At 39.1% G+C, this 22305-nt stretch overlaps 1 protein-coding gene across 1 annotated transcript; it reads right to left on the reverse strand.

Annotated features, from left to right (window-relative positions):
- Positions 1 to 1109: 1109 nt before the first annotated feature.
- Positions 1110 to 20717, reverse strand: col9a1a (collagen, type IX, alpha 1a). The gene is made up of 32 exons (XM_084932203.1): positions 20544 to 20717; positions 19821 to 19895; positions 19326 to 19364; positions 19181 to 19243; positions 15918 to 15971; positions 15730 to 15765; positions 15470 to 15493; positions 14953 to 15006; positions 14723 to 14776; positions 14535 to 14567; positions 14200 to 14256; positions 14072 to 14125; positions 13927 to 13980; positions 13765 to 13818; positions 13137 to 13190; positions 13002 to 13055; positions 12772 to 12825; positions 12315 to 12368; positions 12141 to 12194; positions 12011 to 12055; positions 11839 to 11892; positions 11569 to 11622; positions 10189 to 10242; positions 7785 to 7856; positions 6451 to 6486; positions 6300 to 6344; positions 6016 to 6048; positions 5568 to 5714; positions 5202 to 5256; positions 4830 to 5018; positions 4139 to 4216; positions 1110 to 2218 (listed from the first exon to the last, which is right to left on the reverse strand). The coding sequence occupies exons 1-32, from the start codon at positions 20616 to 20618 to the stop codon at positions 2013 to 2015; spliced, it is 2064 nt and encodes a 687-aa protein (XP_084788329.1). The 5' UTR covers positions 20619 to 20717; the 3' UTR covers positions 1110 to 2012.
- Between the last annotated feature and the right edge of the window lie 1588 nt (positions 20718 to 22305).

Genomic DNA, 22305 nt, shown 5'->3' on the forward strand with positions numbered 1-22305 from the left:
ATTTAATTTTTGCTTGATGCATAACGTTAAAAGATTAAAACTAATCAAACAAGTTTTAAAAAGAGACTTTTTCAATTTTATATGCAAAAAAACAGAATTGGGTCTATTGCTTTATTACATATTCAGGTTGTGTATCATCTTTTTAATAAGTAACTAAGTAATAAAGTAACTAATTACTTTTGGAAATAAGTAATCCGCAAAGTAACAGGATAAATTTTTGGAGAAGTAATCAGTAATTAGTAACTTATTACTTTTTTCAAGTAACTTGACCAACACTGGCAGTGTACACAACTGTTTATATTCGGGTTAGGTCAAAGGATTAAAGAAAATTAAAACCTACCAAAATTGTTTGGTTTGCACTGGTTTCTATGGAAGCCCGTTTCCGCCACTAAATAAAAACAAAAAAGCTAGTATCCATAACTCGAAATTTCGAGAAAAGTAACTCGAAATTTCGAGAAATATAACTCAAAATTTCGAGTTACTTTTCTCAAAATTTCGAGTTAGCTCTGCCAATCCAAAATATACGTGAATGAGGTCGCTTTCTTGTTACCCGGAAGCATATGGTGCAGAGGAACGCGCTCTCAAAAACGGATCCCAACAAATTGGCGCTTTCGCGAGTACGTTTGCTGATAGTAACACCATGTGATTCAGCTAATAACACAGGGATTTCATCATTTGTGAAGCCAGGCTGAAAACACTCAGCAATCTGTGCATTCACGACTGGATGTAATACCGGTAGCTTAGCTGTAGCATTTGTAGCTGAGGGCTTCAGCTTCCGGGTAACAAGGAAATGACGTCATTCACGTAGATTACTGATTGGCAGCGCTAACTCGAAATTTCGAGTTACTTTTCTCAAAATTTTGAGTTAATAAATCGAAATTTCGAGTTAATATGTCGAAATTTCGAGAAAGTAACTCGGAATTTCGAGAAAATAACTCGAAATTTTGAGTTATGGATCCTTTTTTTTTTTTTTTAGTGGCGGAAACGGGCTTCCATAGGTTTCAGTAAATGAAGATAAAAGTAAAATAAAAAATTAGGTGAAAGCTTGGCAGAGACTTTTTCACCTAAAATTTTAATGAAATATTTGAAATATTTACAGTGAGGAAACAGGATGCAATATCAATGACAATTTTAATGACACTGTAAAAGCACTCATTTTAGTAAGCATGGTTAAGCACGTCTTCATGAGATCGGCTTTCTGATACTTTTTAATCCTTTTGTCTGAATTTGGTGTGTTTTAAAGTAACAAACAGCTTTGAGTTTTTCATCGTAGTGATTCAAGTTTACGTTTTGTTTTAAGTGCACTTCATTTTTATTTTCCTTGTTCATACAAAACATGCCAGGGGTTATCAAAATGTTTTTATTTCCCTCCTTTGTACAACTTGAAGATGTCACGTCGAACCTTGATATAATAAATAAGAAGTCATATAAAACTGCCAGAGAGGTTTTCAAACATGGCCAACCTCTAATCAAAACCACACAGAGACAGAAATTATCAAACATTCTCCTACATTAAGAGCAAAAAGCACAAGTGGGGATTTAAGTGGACAACCAACAAAGATACTCACAAACTAATGTATGTTTTTCATCAGTATAATTTGCATATTGACACATTTACATAAACACACAGAAAATATTGCCGTGTTGTTTGAATCGAGAAGGGGCTAGAAGGTTTGTAGAGGGAGCTTTTAATTTCTCAAAAATAAACCCTCCTTTTACTTTTACAGTACAGAGATGGCAAAGTTGAGGTAAAATTATTTTTTTTTGTCATATAAAGGAGTTTCAAAAGCTGATGGGTGTTTTTCAGTGTCCACCCTAATATGACTTTATAACCACAAAGATGGCTTAAAAATAAATCTAGTTCCAAATCAGCTGACTACATTTAAAAACACAACAACACACTCACACACACACACACCAAGCTTCAAAACTCAAATGGACACATTTTCTACAGAGTTCTAGTTTCTCCTCCACTCTGTCAGTTTTCCGCCCAATGCAGCTGTGGTCCCTCCTCACATCTCAGTGGGACCTTTCATGCTGGAGTCCTTTGCCGAAACCGGTGATGCCACCACGGGAAGGATGCACTGCGACGGCTCACAGTAACTGTTCAAACCAGGAGGACCAGGAGGTCCAGGAACACCAGCTGTACCAGCAACCCCACGAGGTCCCCTCTCTCCGTCACGGCCGTCTCTGCCATAAGCTGGTCGACCAGGATTGCCTGTAAACAGAATGACAGAGGATCAGAAGTTAAACATCCACGTTTTTCTGTAATCATCCTATAGACTACATTGATGCAGCCCCTGGACCTGACTTTTTACACTGCACTGTGATATTGCTATGCCCACCTTCTTTCTATGACTGGTTGTCAATAAATTCACTCTATTTTACAAGATTGTGGGTGATACACTGATTTAGTTTAGTTGTGTTTACTAAGCACTAATTTACAAATTTTTGCAATACAGTCCAGGAAGATTATCCATAAACCTTTAGTTAGCATGTCAAATGTAGTGATTGCACAAGAGCAGTGCAAAGAAAAACACAAAATATGAGGAAATATAAATATATTGAAAAGTTTCCCATGTTCAGTTTGCATAGAATATCTGCCTTTGTCAACTATGTGGAAAACCTTAGGCCAAGTATCCAGTAGTAGTCAAGTGCTGTGAATTTTTGCAGCTTCTCATTACACTTAAAATGTGTCATGTTTGGCACTGCAGGCATTAAAACTCATGTATCAGATGAATATCAACAAGTTACTAGGCCCTGGGTATCTAGAAAGTTCTAAACATGATGTGTTAAAGCAGTTCTGTAATAATTAACATCATTATTTGCAGAGTAAAGTACACGACTACAAAAATGAAATGAACAATATTTAATCACTATAGCAATCAAGTCAGTTAAACTTGTGGGATATTGATCTGGTCAGTTTAGCAGCAGAGGAGGTTATCTGTCAATAAGCTTCAGCTGCTTTTGTGTTTGTGAAATTAACAACAGGGGGGCAACAATGAAACAACCACCAAAACAGGAATGGTTTTGAAGGTGCAGGACACTGGCATTTTTTTTCTTCACTTGTTTTGCATACAGCTAGGGGCACTGTCACTACTGCTAATGGAGCCCAGTTGGCATTTGGCTTACACTACCAGATTTGGCAGATCTGCTGGTGTCCTGTGTTTTTCACAGATAAGAGTAGGTTCACCCTGAGCACACGTGAGAGAGATGAAAGGATCTGGAGAAGGTGTGGAAAACATTATTCTCCCTGTAACATCATTCAGCATGGTTTGGTCTGAAAAGGCATACACACCCTATAGAGGCTAGGCAACAGCACCCTTGGACCAACTGTCAGACCCTATGCTGGTGCAGTGGGTCCTGAGTTCCTCCTGATGTATGACAATGCCCAACCTCATCTGACAAAACTCTGCAGGAAATTTCTGGAGAATGAACATAGTGATGCTCTTCTTCTCATCTGGGAGAAGATCCCCAGGACACCATCTATCAGGCCTGCGTGGCATGCACAGCAGGCATGCACATGGGAGTCGTACAAACTACTGATTACTATTTTAAGTTGTTCAAATAAAATTTACGCAAAATGGTCCAGTCTGCCACATCATTTTTACACTTTTTTTCTTCTGCACTCATTCCCGTCAAGCGATGGGATCCTTTAACACATTACCCAGTTTATATCAGTATAAATGTCTAGCATGATTTTTTTCCCATTAAGATCTGATGTGTTTTCAAAGTCTTCCTTTGAACAGTTGTTTTGAGAAGTGTACTTATTCTCATAAATATAAACTATTTAACTGTCAAAGTTATACTGTTTTTTATTTAATGTGCACCCTTTCTTTGAATTGCAGAGCTTTCCATGCCTCTAATTAAAAAACAATTTTTACAATGACTGAATACAGCATTCACGGTGTTAAAATTATAATATTATTAACCTATAAGACATTATGCACTCGGGAGGACAGAAAAGGATGTTTTTGCTGTTAATTAATATAAAAGGTTTTATGTAATTGAGCTCAGATCTTTATTGTTCATCCAAACGGCATTTTTCTTTTGGACAATATTACATAATATTCACTACCTGATGCTTGACTGAGACATTTAGTTCATTTATTCTATGAACCGCTATCTTGTCAATTACCTGGTAAACCAGGTGCACCTGGTTCTCCTTTGGGTCCTCTCGTTATGGGTCCCCTGTCCCCTTTATCACCCTGGTCACCTGTGGGGAGGAAAAGTAATTATCACCAATGGGAAACACATAATTAAAGTTACTATATTTAGCTGTGTTTAGCATGAGGTTCAAACTCAGGCTTCACACCACATCTGGTCCCTCATTCAGATGATTTATCCCTGAGGAGCTATGGGTCAAAACAACATGAATATAAATGACTGTCAGTTAATTTCGATAATCCCACAGGCTTGCAGCTTACACATGAGTCGTTTGCTTTTATTTTTCTGATTACAAATACATCATAGCTGTGTTTCTCAATACTAGAGTTAAGCATGAAAGATTTATTTTTAATTTTGAGTTTGCATGTGATTCCATGTTTGGTTTAACCTCGCCTGTTTTCATATATATGCACCTGAAATGCACACCTCTGCCAGTGGTTTCCCATTATTTTTGAACCGATCTACAGGTGGCAGTAATGCACCAAGAAACTCAGTGATGTACCCAAAAAAGGCAGAGAATAAGAAATGTGCTATTATATGCTTGTTAGCAGTGACTTATCACCAACTGAAGTCAGACAGTTTTGCGCTGTTTGTGCTCACTGGACTTGCACATTAGGGGTTGCACTACTCCAACAATCTTCATCTGCCAATATAAAGCTCACCCTTAGGTCCTTTGATTCCCATCAGTCCAGGTGGCCCTTTCAGACCAGGCAGACCTCTTGATCCGGTGTGACCTGGGAAACCATTCTCTCCTGTGGGGCCTGGAGGTCCAGGTGGGCCTGGAGGACCGGGCATCCCACCAATACCTGACTCAGGCCTGGTCAAGCTAGCTGCTAGCTGGGCAAACTGATCTGTGACACAGGAGAATTTTAGTTTTTAATTTTCTGTGTTAATCATTGGATATATAGATGTAAAATAACAAACATTTTGAATTTGCCACAGATTGGTTTGAAAAGCTCTTTTATCCAAATGACTGTAAAGCACACTGTCTTCAGTAACTACACCTAGTGGTAACCAGCCGATAGAACGCTTACCTTGCATTACCCTCATGCAGACTTGTTTGATGTGTGTATCTGTTGGTGATTTTCCCTGAACAAACAGATCGTTGATAGTGATGAGTGATGGTTACTGAGGAAATTCTGGTGTTCTCAAGGTGTTTCTTGAGAAGATTGGATATTTATAGTCTCATTAAACATTCTACAAAAATACTGAACAAGTATTTTCCATTGAATACTAATAATAAACACTGGATGTATCATATTCCCTTTCGCCAACAATCCATTTATTGAAAATTCAAAATAACAAGCATTGTATTTCAGTTGAGCGAACATGCTGTTCAATATCGACCATGATTCAACAGAGAGTTGTAACAGAACAGTACAGAGATAAAAATTTCTCACCGCTGGTCCCTGTATTCCTGGCAGGCCAGGCACCCCCATGTCCCCCTGCATGCCACGGGGTCCTGGTTGGCCCAACTTGCCCTCTTTACCTGGCAGTCCTCGGCTGCCCTCGGGTCCTTTATTTCCCGTCTCTCCTGGTGGGCCTGACTACAAAAAATAGCAGCAAACAGATGACTTCAACAGAAAAAAGGGAAGAGAAGTGGGAATCTGTGGAGTAAGATGGAAAACACTGGACAGAATAATACAGGTGTGTAAATCCATTTTGATCAATCTAAAAATTTAGGTGGGTTCTCATTTTTAAGAACGTATAAACCATAATCGTCAGCGAATATTTCACTTTTTGCGTAAGGAAGCTAGCATATATGAAAGTTTACCTTTTTGAACTAAGTTATGGGAAAAAAAATCTCCAATATTTAAGGATAGGATACACTTGGTTAGATGAACATACCGATCCTTTCTCTCCAGATTCTCCTGGTTCACCCTGAAAAAAGAAAGCAGGCGTAAATAACTACATGCATGCAGAAACATCCAAAGATATTTCTACCAGATACGTATCATATTTTATTATTCTGCAAAGCTGTGTCACTTTGTCACAAAGGAGTATTCCCCACAACAGATTTTGCAAACTCAAGTGATTCTTGACACTGTTAACAACTACATCCTTCTTAATGGCATCACTGCGAGCATGTCTGTTTTCCCACTTCTTGGTACTTTCAGTAGTCGATAACTCACCACATCTCCTCTCTCTCCTGCTGTTCCCTCAGCTCCTGGAAGTCCCTAAAAATATTAAAATGTTCAGATTTTTAGCTCAAATCCCATTCTGTGATTTGTCTAATAATAATGATAGCCATGATATTACAGTTTAATAAATAAATAAAAATACCTGGTCTCCCTTTGGACCATCAAGACCGACTGCACCCTGAGAAAAACAAAAAAAGCAAGATAATTATTTTTGGTAGTTTGATAGTATTAACTGGAAATAAATACATTTAGTGCACCAATACCCACAATAATCCAATTTGCTAATCTAGATCTGATCCAGACTTCATTTATCTGATTGAAGCTGCCTGAGTCAAAAAAAAGATATGACTTTAAATGGACCTGCATTAGGACAGTGTGGGACATTGGATCAATTATTTATTAGTCTAAGGAGCTTGGAAAGAAAAGCGTCTGGACTTTTTGTCTGGATCAGTTATTTATTATTTTTACAATTTTCGATGAATTTTTAATAGAATTGTCATTTTAGTGTGGTGATCACACACAGCAGTAACCCATTCTGACAAATTTATTTGGAAAGCTAATCTGAAGCCATCTATCAGTTGTATGTGCAGTATTTCCTGACTGGGGCCTGATACTGGTCGTCTGCAGAGTCACAACAACACTCCATCAGCCTTTTTTCAACTCAGGGGTAAAAACACACAATTGTTCCTGCTATGAAGTTTTATACAAAACTTCATCCAATTCACCTACTTAGTTCCAGTTACACCAGAAAGCCTGCAAACAATAGAATTAAGGATTTGTCTGGGAAGGTTCTCAGTGATCCAGGTCATCGTAGTCTAAGGATCTTGGAAAGAAACGTGTCTGGACTTCTTTAGGTTTCCGTGGAGACGTTTCACCTCACATCCGACAAGCTTCTTCAGTTCTAAGAGCAATTGGTGGAGAGTCCCAGATTTTAAGCCCTATGGGAGTGTCCCCCAAGAGGGTCATGGACCCCCTATTGATCCCCTACCTAATCACACGAGCCAAGGTGTGAAAATGGGTGTGGGTCACAATCAGCCAAGGTTTCGGGTGGTTAATACACACTGTAAACATTTGCTATGTTTACAGTGTGTATTAGCACTTCGTATATTCTCCGCACACCCTCCACCCCACCCCACCCCCGCAAGTTATCAGCTGATCTGACTTTCTCTCTGCTCTGCAGGTCTGAACACGAACTGAGCAGAGTGAAAATGTCTTGTTGGGTTTGCACCCACCTTTAAAGAGGATCATTTATATCTGTTTGCTTCTTTTGATATCAGCAGATCTCAACCATATCCCCACACAAATTCAATTCCCATATTGTTCAACAAAAATAACATTAGTGTGCAACTTAATAAGTAGAGTGAGGTAGTGCTGTGAGCCACGGTACATGTGACTACTTATTTTGGACTGTTGCATTCACATGACTTCATTTTAAATCAGATCTGTTTTTATCTTGTTTCATTTTGTGTCTCTTACCCTGTCTCCTTTCTGACCACGGAAACCAGCAGGGCCAGGGAGTCCGGGTAGGCCTGGATTTCCTTTGCTCCCCTATTTTTTTTTTTTTTAAAAATAGCCACACACAGACATAACCTGCTTTTAACATATAATACACACACACACACATTCAGAATCACAACACAGAACACACTGTGTGAAGCCTAGGGCAGGTACCATACCACCCCCAACTTAATCTAACCATATCTACAGGGAAAAAAAACATTTCCAGCTTTACATCATTCTGAACCACAGGCTGGACCCACCAGCACCCCAAGCATCCACCCTCCCTTGGATGTGTTAGGGGATAACATGTGGGCATTCCTGGGGAACAGAGATTTCTTTCAGGGTTTCTCAGGTTATTTTCCTGTCCTGAATCCCCCCTGAGCTGCAGAAAAAATAAAAGTCTGTAACACAAGAGACCATTCATGCCCACTCACCAGTGGATTAGAGACTTAACTGCAGGGACAGGCGTTTATAAAGACCTTCAGCTCTTTATTAAAAGCACAAAAACACGACTCTGCTTTCCTGCAATGAATATCTGAGCAGATACAAGGTTTTTCTTTACCTGATTATTCTCGTGTCGAAAAATACTTTCAGGATGGATTGTATTTATGAACACTGTGTCTGCTTGGCTTTCAGTTTCGAGGCGCTCATTTCTTACTGATTTTTGCTCTCACAGTGACAAGCAAAAAAGACCAGCGTGTACTTTTCTCAAGGCCCATCAGACCTTGGAAATTATTGCGTTCTACTTTTTTATTTGAAGTTGAAGTTGAAGTTTGAAGTTATCGTTATCTGAACATTTCCTCTCTGTACAGCGTCTCCTGTTTCTTTTCCCACAACAGCACTATCATAATCCTGTTGTTTTTCACTCAGGCGGACTCGGTTCTAACAAAAAGCATTGCTTTTAACCCAGATTTGTTGATCTGTCTGTCTGCCAGCAGGAGATCTCAGGAACTGTGCATTTATATGACTGTAAAAAGAAACAATTAAATACAACTTTTCTACCCTTTCATGATCTAAATCAGAGTTTTCTTTTATTTTCCCACTAATTAACATAAATAAATTCTTCTGTGGACATTCAGCTCAGATCCTTAAATCGTGTTGATGTGTCAGTATATAATGCAATACAGTTAAACTCTGCCAGCATAATAAAAGTATGGATACCTGTTGATGTCCTTTTTACATGTATTATTAAAGCCTTTCCAGTCTATACAACCCTTATGTTTTCCGTCAATATTAGAACCAAAACAATATGTCAGCAGCTGTAGCTTATTGCAGATATATTGAGATATTTTATGTCTGGCTACTGTATTTTGACACTCCAGAATGTTTTCAGATTGTTACTTTTTGTTCAAATCTTGTGACAAAACAAAACAAAAGAGAGAAAAGGAAAAAAAAAAGTATATATATATATATATATATATATATATATATATATATATATATATGTATGTAGTTGTTTGTTGCAGTGTTGAAGCAGCCCTGGATTGTCAACATAAGACTTTCACTTCATGTAGCTGAGGGTTTTGTGTTGAGACCACACTGAGAAGTGGACTATACGTAGGTTAAAACTATATTTCTATCATCTGTCTAATGTTTATTTAATATGGATGAACTTCTGATGCCTTTCACCTAAAAAATATTTGTACAAAATTTCAAGTTAGTTGTGATTTTGGGCGGCTCACGCGAAAAATCTACTATATTTTGTTGTGAGTTGCCTAATTTTGGAGATATCTGCAGTAAAGATATCCTAATACATCTAAAAAATCTACAGCAAAATGTCTTTATAGAAACCAAAATCTACAAATTTGTTTGTGAGCTCTTTGGACTGTTTTTTTTCCTGTCTGAATCCACCAACCCAAAGGAGCATTAGCAGGAAGCTAATGTTACAGCTCAGTTTTCATGAAGTCAGACGGTTGCTTTCTTGTGTTCAGTGATGTTCACTAAGAGATAAAATAGTTTTCACTCCAAAAAATCTAGATCAATAACTAGCGCTACATGCAAAAAAAGTATATGTACCATCAAGATTTCTGATGATTTTCCATTATTGTCACATATATCTCAGATTTCGGACTAAACTAAAAGCCTTTACTTAGAGTGTGACTGTTGCACTGGGAACTACTGTAAATGAATGCAACAAAGATCACGGAAGTTACAGTAAAACCAGGACTGGCCAGAACCTCAGCAAGCAAGCAATATTGATTTTTAGCACATTTCCCAGACAGGACTCTTTGCAGAAAATAAAATCTCAAACAAAATTTTTAAATATCTTACATTTAAGAAGAATCTTACTTGTGTTACTGTGTTAAATTCTTTTTCTCCCATATTTTTTTTCAAAACATAATGTCCCCAAGAGAAAAGACGGCTTTCCCTCAGGTCTTACCCTGGCTCCTGATAATCCCGGGGGCCCATCGGGTCCTCTTTCTCCTCGTCCACCCTAAAACACAGAAGAGCTATGGTCACATCTGGAAATACAGACAGAAGTGAGTCAAAACGCAAGTGAAATAAACAAAAATAAATTTTCATGCAGTTTGGTAACTTGTCATGTTTGATATACTGTATGTGATGATATTTTTAGGTCAACTGTCCTGTAGCTATTACAGGGAATCTTTTATATCCTTATCGTTTACAGCTCATTATTTTTATAGTTGAACGAGTCACCGTATATAAACATCCGTATTTATCATATATCCCAGTCAATCCTCTGGGTTTGACTGGGATATTTGATTTTTTTCTAACTGGCTGGCTCTCCTAAAGGTTGTGTGTCTGAGATGACTACATTAGGAATATGCTGTCACTCAAATTTGAAGCCTGAGCTTTTGGCTAACAGATGTCCGGGTACACTCTCCTTCTGATTATAAATCTATAAATGCATTTCTTCTCTACATGACTGTTTGCTCTCAATTTCTCTTTCAATAAATATCGTTTAATCAAATTTGAGGCAGCGGACTTTGCATCTGTTTGTGTATGTTCTGAATGGAGACCAGCATAGGTGCACTGTTTTCCCTCTCATCTCATTTATCATCCTGCTGAAGTTACTGTTAAGATAAGATAAGATAACCTTTATTAGTCCCACACGTGGGAAATTTGTTTTGTCACGGCAGAAAGTGGACAGTGCAAAAGTTATATAGCAAAAATTAGAATCCAATACGAATGATATACTGTGCACAACTGTACACAATAGAATAGAATGAAATAAAATACTATATACAGTAGAATAAAATATACAATAGGATAAAAATAGAATACAAATTCTATATACAACTGAGTAAAAATACAACTTTGTCAGAAAAGAGTATTGCACTTAGTCTTATTGCACATGTGTGGGTTTGTGTGTGTTTGATCAGCTGCCTCTTATCTCTTTAATCTTACCCTACTGAGGAAGATGAACAGTTACTTACATCATGGAGTTTCCTTTACTCTGTAACAGTTAGCTTCCTCTGTTCATATTGATCAGATTTACAGAGGCTATAATACTAAAGCTTCTAGCATAAAATAACAAGGCTCAACCAATTTCTTTAGAAGTGTTTGCACCATGCCCTGCAGGTCGGCCATTTAGGCAAAGCTAACAGGTGACTGCTTGTGGCTACTGTGTTTCGCCCACAGGAAGCTGGAAGTCAGGACTTAGGTGAGAAAAATAGTAGATATTGGGGCATCATGAAGGGCTGGAAGCAAACGGGAGGGGATCTTCCGGTTTACGGAGGGAAAACAACTATTTTGGAGGTTAAAGTGAAAACCAAGTACATGAATTTCAGAGACTTACTGGTCCTCCTCTGGGCCCAATGGGTCCCACCTCTCCTTGATCACCACGTTCACCCTAGTGAACAAGATATCAGACAAGATAATCATCAGAGCTCCAAAAGGCAAGAATTTTTGTCATCTACTCATAGAAAAAGTTATCTGACTAATCCATTAGTTGGTACCTTTAACCCGGTAAAGTACAGTAGTTTAATGTGCTTTTACATGCGTCTATTGAGACTTTTTGCTTAACAATTTAATGACCCTGATGCATCTCGCCTTGCTTCAAACTTACTTGTTTCCCTGGAGACCCCATCAGACCAACAACTCCTGGATCGCCTGCGTTACCCTGGTGACACAGAGAGACAAACAGAACATCATTGGCTCATCTTACTGTGGAACTCCTGTCTTTTTGCAGACATGGTTTTGTTTTTCACGAGGTGTTGGTACAGAAGCTTTGATCATACCTTTGCACCTCCGTGTCCTTTTTGACCATAAGCTCCCGGCAAACCCTACATGAAGAAAATTGTAATAAGTGAAAATATCTGAGTCAAGAAAAGATGTTAATGAGGAATCAGGCTGTCAGACGTCACTTACAGGAAGTCCCTGTGGGCCAGCATCACCTGGAGCCCCATTTTTTCCTGGAAGACCCTAAAAATAAAAACAATTGAACTGCTAAAGGAGGAGGAACTGCTAAACACCTTTATTGTTATTGTATTATTGTTGCTAAAAGTAATTCCTTATTAATTAGATATTAATTAAAACAGTTACCTTGGACCCTGGCAGTCCAGGAATTCCTTCACGACCATCTGGACCAGGAAGGCCCTGTTGGCAAGATAAGAGGGATCTCATTACAAAGCTTATTTCATACAGATACATTTAAATCAAAGTTCCACAGTAAGAAAAAGAGGAAGATGTTATATTTGGTAGAGAAGGAATATGTGTAGAGATAAAGCTATTTAAACCCAATACGGTCAGCCATGATAGCTAAACAGTACAATAAGAGCGTTATTGCGATTAAATTCTGAATTCTAGCAAGACAAAGACGCAGGAAAACTCGTCCATAGAATACAGGTGGGAAAGGAGGATAACAATATGAATTCAACAGACAATGGTCGGATGGCTTTAGAAGTAGAAAACAACAGAAAAGCAGGTCAGCAAGAAGACATAGAAGAAAAGATTCGTTGACTGATTGATTCTAGCATGTATAAGACATATCTGTGCTCACAGGGTCTCCTTTTGGCCCAGGAACTCCTCTGATTCCTGGTGGACCTCGGTCCCCCTATGAAATAACAAACTGCAGTTAACTGCAAACAAATTCACATGATGACAGGCCTAAGTTCATTTCATGCTAAGTTCATACTGGGTGGTGTATTTCAACTGGAAACAGAGAGTTAAAAGAAAACTTTGGCTGATGCTAAATTTCTTTCTTTCTTTTTTTTAAATTTGTGATCTTACCAGCACTCCCTTTGGGCCGTTCTCACCAATGGGTCCTCTCTGGCCTGGATCCCCCTAAAAATGGTCAGTTTTCATCAGGATTTTATCCAAGTAACACAGAGGACTGTGCAGAGATAATAGTAAGCTTCCACTCACTGGAGCTCCCTGGATTCCACGAGGGCCTATGTTGCCCGGGTTTCCACGAGGTCCCTGTTTATAGTAACGGAAAAATGGACATAAGTCAAATTAAGTTAATATATTTCATTTTTTTCTATTAAAAGTATACATGATTCACTTTCCAGTGCACGTCTTAGATCATGAAATGACTACGTTTTGGGTCTTTTAGGCTGTATTGGATAGAGACCGTGTAGAAAGACAGGAAAGTGGGGAAAGACTGCAGCAAAGGGCCGGGGGTTGGACGTGAACCCAGGGCTACTGCTTTCCATCCATATGGCATATGAGTGCCTGTATATCCCACTGAGCTAAATCAACACCATTACTGAGCTTTATCAATAATGATTTTTTGGGAGAACATGCACTCTCCTCACAGAAACTCAGGGCCTTTTCTCTTGAGGCAGCAGTGCTAACCACTGTGCTGCCCCTTTTCATATAATAGTTTGTAAATACGTCTGTAGCTATGGACTACAATAAGCAACTTGCACAAACTTCCTTAGGGGTATTTACATTGGACTGTCCTTTAATATATGCCCTGTTGGTTCAAAACTATACTGTTTACGTTTACAAATACAATCCATGAAACTGTATGCAGTGTGCGTCCTCTCACCCTGTCACCTTTAGAGCCCATTATTCCTGGGAGGCCTCTTGATCCAGCTGGGCCCTAGAATTACTCAGCAGATAGAGGAGTGTTAATATGTTTGACTGCATGGAGCAATTTCTGTATGCATTCAGATTTTTAGGGTCACAAGAGAATGATGAAATAGTTTACTGGTAGTCCTTGAGATCCAACTTCACCAGCCAGTCCCTGTTCACCCTCATCTCCCTGAGAAATGAACGTCCCAGAAATGTCACGATTTGATATCAATGCTTAACTTTTTCATGTAGTGAAAACTAAGATGTTAGCATAAGGTTACCTTGTGTCCTTGTCTTCCCGGCTCACCTGATTCACCTTTAACTCCTTTGTGACCCTGTAAACAGAAACTAATTGTTAGAAGTTATCAACAAAAAGCTAATTAAATATGCTAATAATTGATCAACTTACTTTCATGCCTGGGAGGCCAGAATATCCAGTAATACCTAAGGGGCAGGCATTGGGACACTGGAAAATACAACAGCCTATTTGAGGTCATGGAAACGCCCTGCCACCAGGGGGCTCCACTGACAGCTAAAACAACGCTGTAATCTCACAGTCAAGATAATCAAAAATTACGATAAGAATAATAATAATATTTTGAAATTAACAAAGGAATGATAATTTTGCCGCTAATCACATCATTAAGTCTATTCATGTTCTGTTCTTAGTACGTTTCCCTGGTATGTAAGCCAAATGTAAAATTGTGGTTTTACAAACAAATAGTTGCAGGTTTATCTACTTACCAGGTCTTTGCCTTCATAGACAGCCGGAGGCCCCTAGAAAAAAGTGTCTGAGCTTAAATCATCTTATTTTTATTTTCAATACAGACCTCATCTATACATTAAAATAAATTACCAGATCATTAACCTTTATTATCTTTTTTTCCCTGATGATGTTCATTAGCAGTGTACACAGAAACTAGGATACTTACTCTTGGACCACGAGGACCAGGAAGACCAACTTGACCTCTTCTCCCTCTTGCTCCCTGCAGCAGATAGATGTGTTTTTATTAATCAGTTGTGTAGTCACCAGCAGGACATGTTTTGTGATGATTGTTGACTTTGTTTGTACTGAAGGTATTGGCTCCTTCAAAGATAAAAACTTTTTATTCTACAAAAGCTAAGAAATTGTATTTAGGCAATTTATGATTTATATACTCACAGGGGGTCCTACTTTTCCCAGTTCCCCTGGTAGCCCATCGGAACCAGGAATACCCTGTTAAAAAATACAGCAAAATAGCATAAACTGTTGTAAATGAGCTCTACTTCCACCTGTGCAACACTGAGCAGTTTTTAACAGAAGAACTGATAAATTCTAACAAAAACACGCCAAAATATTAGCCACAATAATAATTTAAATGCTCCCATTTGTGGAAATGACATTAACAAGACGATCAAATATTTATTATTTATCAAATGAAGCCTTGCTTCAAAAAACATTGAACATTCAAATTTGTTTTTAGTAGAAGTTAGATCTTTTCACCATACTCTGCCCAAAGAATAATATCGTATAAGAGCCCTGGAACTACAGAACAGCCTGTAAATATGTTACAAAGTAACCAGTAACCACTCAGTTGCTGGTAACCACAGATTGGCAACCACTGATTTGTTTGTTCGTTTGTTTAATGTACATACTTATGCAAACCTGAAAAGGACTTAGAAATCAGCAGTGTACTCACATCAAGTCCATCAGGTCCTACGCCCTGTGGGAGACAAGTCCTAAATTACAATGTGTCAAACTGAGAGTAAGAAATAATTACAAATTTGCAAAAATTCTGGCTGGCTTTATTAGTTTTAGTCAAATTGTCTCAATGCACTTTTTAAAACTAGGTTGTACAAGATATAATAGGTAATAACTAAAATGAAGAAAGAAGTAAAATTTGCATTGAAAAAAAGGTAATATATATAAAGCAATAAATATTTGAATATCTGTAATTACAGGCTCTCCAAGGGGCCCACGTGCTCCAGATTCCCCCTGAAAACCAGCAAGAACAGAAATGTTATTTCACACAAGGACAGTATACTTTCAGATACGTGGTGCTACTCTATACTGTAGTGTGAAAAAAATGATTTAGAGATCTGAGCAACATGACTAACTGAGAAATAATGTTGAGACAATAAACTTACTTTTGAGCCTTTTGGGCCCACGAGGCCTGGATCCCCAGGAGGTCCCACAGGTCCCTGTGGACATGAAACAAAGTACATTCAAATCTTGGCATGCAATAATGATATTTTAAAATATATTGCACTCTAGCTGCCATACCATTTTTTTCTTTTCCTATTGTTGTTTGGTTTGATTTCTGTGAGCGTGTGTGTATGTGTGTGTCTCATAGTATAGGACTGAGGTTAGAGAATTTATAGGTGGACTTGGTGGACTTGTGTAATAATAATAATAATGGATTGCATTTATATAGCGCTTTTCGAGACCCTCAAAGCGCTTTACAATTCCACTATTCATTCACACACTGGTGGAGGCAGCTACAGTTGTAGCCACAGCTGCCCTGGGGCAGACTGACAAAAGCAAGGCTGCCGTATCGCGCCATCGGCCCCTCTGGCCAACACCAGTAGGCAGTGGGTGAAGTGTCTTGCCCAAGGACACAACGACCGAGACTGGCCGAGCTGGGGCTCAAACCGGCAACCTTCCGATCACAAGACAAACTGACAACTCCTGAGCCACGATGTAAAGTGAAATTGTAACTTTCTGTATCCAATAATATACACTTTACTTATTGGCACCAAATCCAACCTTTTGAAGGCAAACCATTTCTCACTCACCATCGATAATTCCACAGTTTTCCCTTCTCCTCAGGTTAAGAGCCTTGGTGTCATCCTAGACAGTTCACTTTCCTACAAATCTCACATCAATAATCTCACCCGTTCTGCCTACTTCCATCTACGCAATATTAACAGATTACTTCCTTCTCTTTCCACCCAGTCCACGTCCATTCTTGTCCACAGTCTTGTTACATCCCGTATTGACTATTGCAACTCTCTTCTGCATGGTCTCCCCCAAAATCCCTCCATAAGCTTCAACTGGTTCAGAATTCTGCTGCTCGCATTATCATCAGAATCCTCTCCTACCAGCACATCACCTCTGTTCTTCAGGAACTTCACTGGCTCCCTGTGAAATTCTGGATAATATTCAAACTTCTTCTGCTCACCTTCAAGGCCATTCATAATCTCGCTCCTCCTTACCTTTCTGACCTGTTAACCACTACCTGTTCTGCCCGTTCACTTCGATCTTCCTCTTCTATCCAGCTTGCTGTACCTTCCTTCCGCCTCACCACCATGGGAAGCAGAGCTTTCAGCTGCTCTGCTCCCAGGCTGTGGAACTGCCTACCCTCAGAAATAAGAAACATTGGTTCTCTCCCCCAGTTTAAATCCCAACTCAAAACTCATCTGTTCAAATCTGCATATTCACTGTGAATCCACTGTTTGTTAATTTTATCTTGTGCTTTTGTTTTATTGTTCTTATCTTGCCATTGTTTTACTATGTGTCTTCTTATTGTAAAGTGTCCTTGGGTGACTTGAAAGGCGCTCATAAATAAAATTTATTATTATTATTATTATTACTTTTTCTTATACACAGCTCTGGAGGTCTCCTGCCATATCAGGCACCAAGACGTTAACAGCAGATCCCTTAAATGCTGGATGTTGGAAGTTGTAGCCTATGTGAATCACATTTGTTTTTCCAGTACATCCCATAGTTGCTCGTCAGGCTAAAGTCCAGTCAACCCTTTGAATTCTCTTATGTTCCTAAGACTATTCTTGGAGAATTGTTCCAATATGTCAGGATGCATTATTATCCTGAAATAGGCCAATGATGTGCTTTGAAGTGATGGGTTTAGATTGCAGTAATGATTAGGTTAGTATCAAAGTAACATTCACATGAAAGACAGGACCTAAGGTAGCACTGCAGATTGAGCATTCTGACAGTTCAATGACCATACAACAAAGGATGCTGTGATGCCCTTTGTGTCCTGGCAACTTGTCACTTTGCATGCAACAAAGGGTGCTCAAGTAGGGATTGGACAAGGGTTTGCCTCACTTAGAAGCCCAGAATAAATAATGAGCTGGCCAAAGCAGGAGACAGATACCACTGATGTCAAAAACTCATCACACTTCATGAAGGCAGCAAAGAGAGGATTACCGGTAGTTAGAGCTGTAATGAAAAGATCAGGGGGATGGCACCCTGAGATGAACTGCGAGAAGAGAGTCTGAGATAGCAGACGGTAAATAACATTGACAAAAAGAGAAAAGAAATGTTAAATATATGTGTAAGCCATTCATGGGATATACAATCAAGATACAAGTTCCTTGGGGATAGCATAAGGGCTCTGATCATAGTGGCACAAGAACCACCAATAAGCACAAAGGCAGAAAGCTATCACAGCCATCAGAAGCCATGTTGCAGGTTGGTCAAAGATGGCACCGAGACAGTCCAGCTCAGAGTAGCAGGAGCCTGGAGACTGACAAGTACCACAGGTTGAAGGAACAGTTAGAAAACATGAGGGATGATTGCTCCAGATTATGACACATGAGACTGAAATAAGTCTGATATCGGGTTGAGGGTTTTTACATTCTTTAGCTCTTCCGCTGACTGCCTTCCTTATTAACAACATTCAAAACACTCCCCACTTGGTCAAAGGCATAGGTTAAGAAATAAAATGTGTCAACACATTCAGTCTGTGACAAAAGGTTCCTTCTGTCTCAAAGCTGAAGGTCAAAATCTCAGCAAATTTCCATTTAGTATTGTATTAAAGTCTATATTCTGCTTCTATATGTAAAGGAAATTGGTGTAACTTTTGTTTTTAATTAATCACAGAGTGGTTGTGCAGGCTTGCTAAAAAAAAATTCAGTACATATAAAACTCTGAGTCTTTCAGTCTGTTCTCTGTACCACCACCACATAGAGGACAGCAAACACACTGTGACCATTCTGCACCATCTTTCCCAGCGTACAGCCTTCAGTCAGCCATCTCTGGGCAGCTGATTTCCCTGAACTCCTTGAGTAGTGCACAAAAAGACCCCTGTTTCTGTCAGTACGCTATTTGAGACTCAACCCTAAATAAACAGATTGATTTATTCAAGGGACGTTTCTTTTTCCTCTACACTTTTGCTCAGCTGGGGCCAATACAAACTGCTCCTACAGCAGCAGATCTGAATGTCTTAAGTCATGTGGCTCAGATCTTACGGACAATTAATACATTATCGCATTGGAGAATTTGAGACCTACTGGATCAGGTTAGCTGGTGAATTCAGAACTTAATAAAGTCTTTTATTTTGGTTTGGACTATAGAGACCACACGGCGAATGATTAAGCTATAAAACATGACTGCTGGACAAACACTTTACCAGTTTGTGCCTGTGTTGACATGTTGTCTTACTTACATCTGCCCCTGGGATGCCTGGAGCTCCAGGAGTCCCATCTTTGCCATTCTCTCCATCAGGTCCCTGGAAGCAGAAGATTCAGCATTACTGATTTTATTAATCTTAGACTTCTGCGTGTGAGAAGAGAAACCAAAAACGGACTCACTGGTGCACCAGTCACTGTAGAGTCTTCTCCTCTGTCGCCCTGAAGACACATGAAGGAGATGATCCAATGAAAACGAAACATTCATCATACATATAACTTTTTGTTTCATTGTCATTTATAAGGTGATAGATAAATGGCTCAATGCAATCATGATACCATCAAATGATTTCATTAAATGTGGATTTGAAAGACTGTCTTAAACCTTTTGAGCCCATAGCAGGCCAGCATCCAAATGAAAAGGCAGACTTTCAGTGCACAATGTATGGCACACTTTAGATTAAGACGATCAACTTTCTCTTTTTCTGTAGGGCAGTTCTTCTGAAAAAGGTCAACAAGCCCTGCATAAATACAACTATACCATGATTTAGACAGAGAGACAGACAGAGCGTTGTTATTGTAGGAGAACATCAGCTACTGTTTGGTTTCACTGTTCACTGAGCTGATTAATCCTGGAATAAAATTCAGTACAAAAGAAGAACCAAAAAGCAGACTCACATCAATACCGTCCACTCCGGGCACTCCAGCTATCCCGGGTGGCCCTGGAGGGCCTCTGGGACCGACTGGGCCTCTCTGTAAAACAAACACAGAAATCACTTTTTACTTTTTTTCCAACTGAAATCCATCTCCAAATACCAAGCAGTGCTGCTGCTGCTGCTAGTGTGAAGGTAAGCTCACACAGAGTCCCATTGTCTGCGTGATGTGAGTGGCTAGGTCACAGAACCAGGTTTCCTATTATTCCACCTAAGTAACCGCATGTGCTCAGATTACTGCTGCCCTCTGGACTTCACTGGTCCCAGTTGCGATCACTGGGATGAACTGACTTTAGAAAAACCTAATCAAAAACACTGAAATCATTCATTTAATCATCAATACAGCATCTTAAAGTACAGTAGCCTTAAAGTACTGTGCATTTTGCAGTAACTGCTTTAGGGTAGTTAGGTTTCCACCACAGAAAGCTTTTTACGTGTCTAAAGTTAGAGCACAGAGTTAAAGAAGGATATTTAACTCATAATGAGATTACTTAAAGTGCTACACAAGTATATGAAATACAGCCGAGTAAAAACTACAGTTAGGAACCGTAAAGTGTGCTCCTTTCTGAGTCGTAAATACCTATCAAATATACCACATCAGCTCTGCCACATGAACGCATAGGACATTAGGACTTTAAAAACGTTTGCAGTTCAGAGAAGAGAAAAAAAACCTACGCGTATCTCTCACCTGAGCGGAGCAAATAAACACAATTTGCAGTAAAAGCACCAAGAAAGATTCCCGACAGATTCTTGGCGGAGCCATGATCTTCCTACGGACCGAGGAAGACACTGAAAGTCCCTTTTTTCCAGATCAGATGGGGCTCTCAGACAGTCCACCTGTCAGCGTCCCCCCTGACTGAAACCCCACCGCCTGTTGGAAGGGGAGGATGTTAGAAAGTCCGGATTATTTCTGAGAGGCTGAGGCCGGCCGGAGGAGGAGGAGGGGTTCCCTGCACACACAGGGTGGGACGTACTTCCCTTTACTTGTAAAGGTTAAGCTGAATGTTTATACACACACAAACTAACTGTGACATTACTTTGGTTCTTATCAGTAAATTGCTACATAAAACATAACAGCATTCTGTAAAGTAAGATTCTTTCATTCCACTTTTAATACCAAAGATTTCAAAACTCAAGGTTTACCTTTTAGTCTTCTCTGGGGCCTTCAACATCAACTTATGGTCCAACTCTGCTAACAGAAGCCCTAAATTAACTATGGTGGTATAGCTTTAAATGATAGAGGTGGGGGCCTTTACATGTTTGTGCCCAACTACACCATTTATTTGTATTGTACTTCAATTTATTTTTCAATTCAATTTTATTCATACAGCGCCAACAACAGTCACGTCAAAGTACTTTATATTGTAAGGTAGACCCTACAATAATATATAAAGAGAAAAACTCAACAATCATATGACCCCCTTTGAGAAAACACAACAATGGGAAGGAAAAACTCCCTTTTAACAGGAAGAAACCTCTGGAAGAACCAGGCTCAGGGAGGGGCGGGACCATCTGCTGCAACTGGTTGGGGTGAGAGAAGGAAGACAGGATAGAAGACATGCTGTGGAAGAGAGCCAGAGATTAATAACAAGTATGATTCAATGCTAAGAGGGTGTATTATGACATAGTGAGTGAGAAAGGTAACTGAAGAAGAAACACTCAATGCATTTACTTAATGTAATTCACTCACTTACTGAATGTCATCCTTTTACATATTCACTTACTGTTTATTAAGTTCTCTTTTTGCACAGTCAAGGAGCTTTTCAGGACACATTTCACTACGTGTTGTTCTCGTATAACTATGCATGTGACAAATAAAGAATCTTCAATCTTGACTCTTGAAATGGAAGAAAGCAGCCCTACATATTTGTTTAATATGTGCATTTAAGATGGAAAGTCTCAGATTTAAATCCACTAACTAACCATTAATTAGTGGGGTTAAGTTAACTGGTGATTCTAATTTCTCCATAGGTGTACATGTGAGTGCATATGTCTGTCTGTCTCTCTGTGTTTGCCCTGCAACAGACTGACATTCTGTACAGGAAGCGGGAAACTGCCTCTCACCCTATAGCACTTGGGATATGCTCCAGTAGCCCTGCAACCCTCATAAAGATAAGCATAAGAAAATGGCTCAATGGACGGATGGTAAATGTTCAGTTCTAATGTCAATCCATCATGTTTCTTTAATTACATCATCTAAAGAAATAATTTTCAATATATTACAATTATATTAGTATACTATATTACTGATGTGCAAATGTATTTGCTTAATATTTGATGAAAACGTCAACATTGATAAATTAGATTGAATATCCAATTTTAACTAAAAACTACCGCAATATACTACTTCAAAATCAGTTCCTCATTTACTTTAAGATGTTTTTGAAGCAACTTTAACATTTTCCTCTCACAGTGTTACACACACCGTGCCCTGGCGTTCCTATCTGGGA

This window comes from Perissodus microlepis, chromosome 6 (assembly GCF_051167445.1).
Source record: "Perissodus microlepis isolate ML-2025 ecotype Zambia chromosome 6, ASM5116744v1, whole genome shotgun sequence".
NCBI lineage: Eukaryota > Metazoa > Chordata > Actinopteri > Cichliformes > Cichlidae > Perissodus > Perissodus microlepis.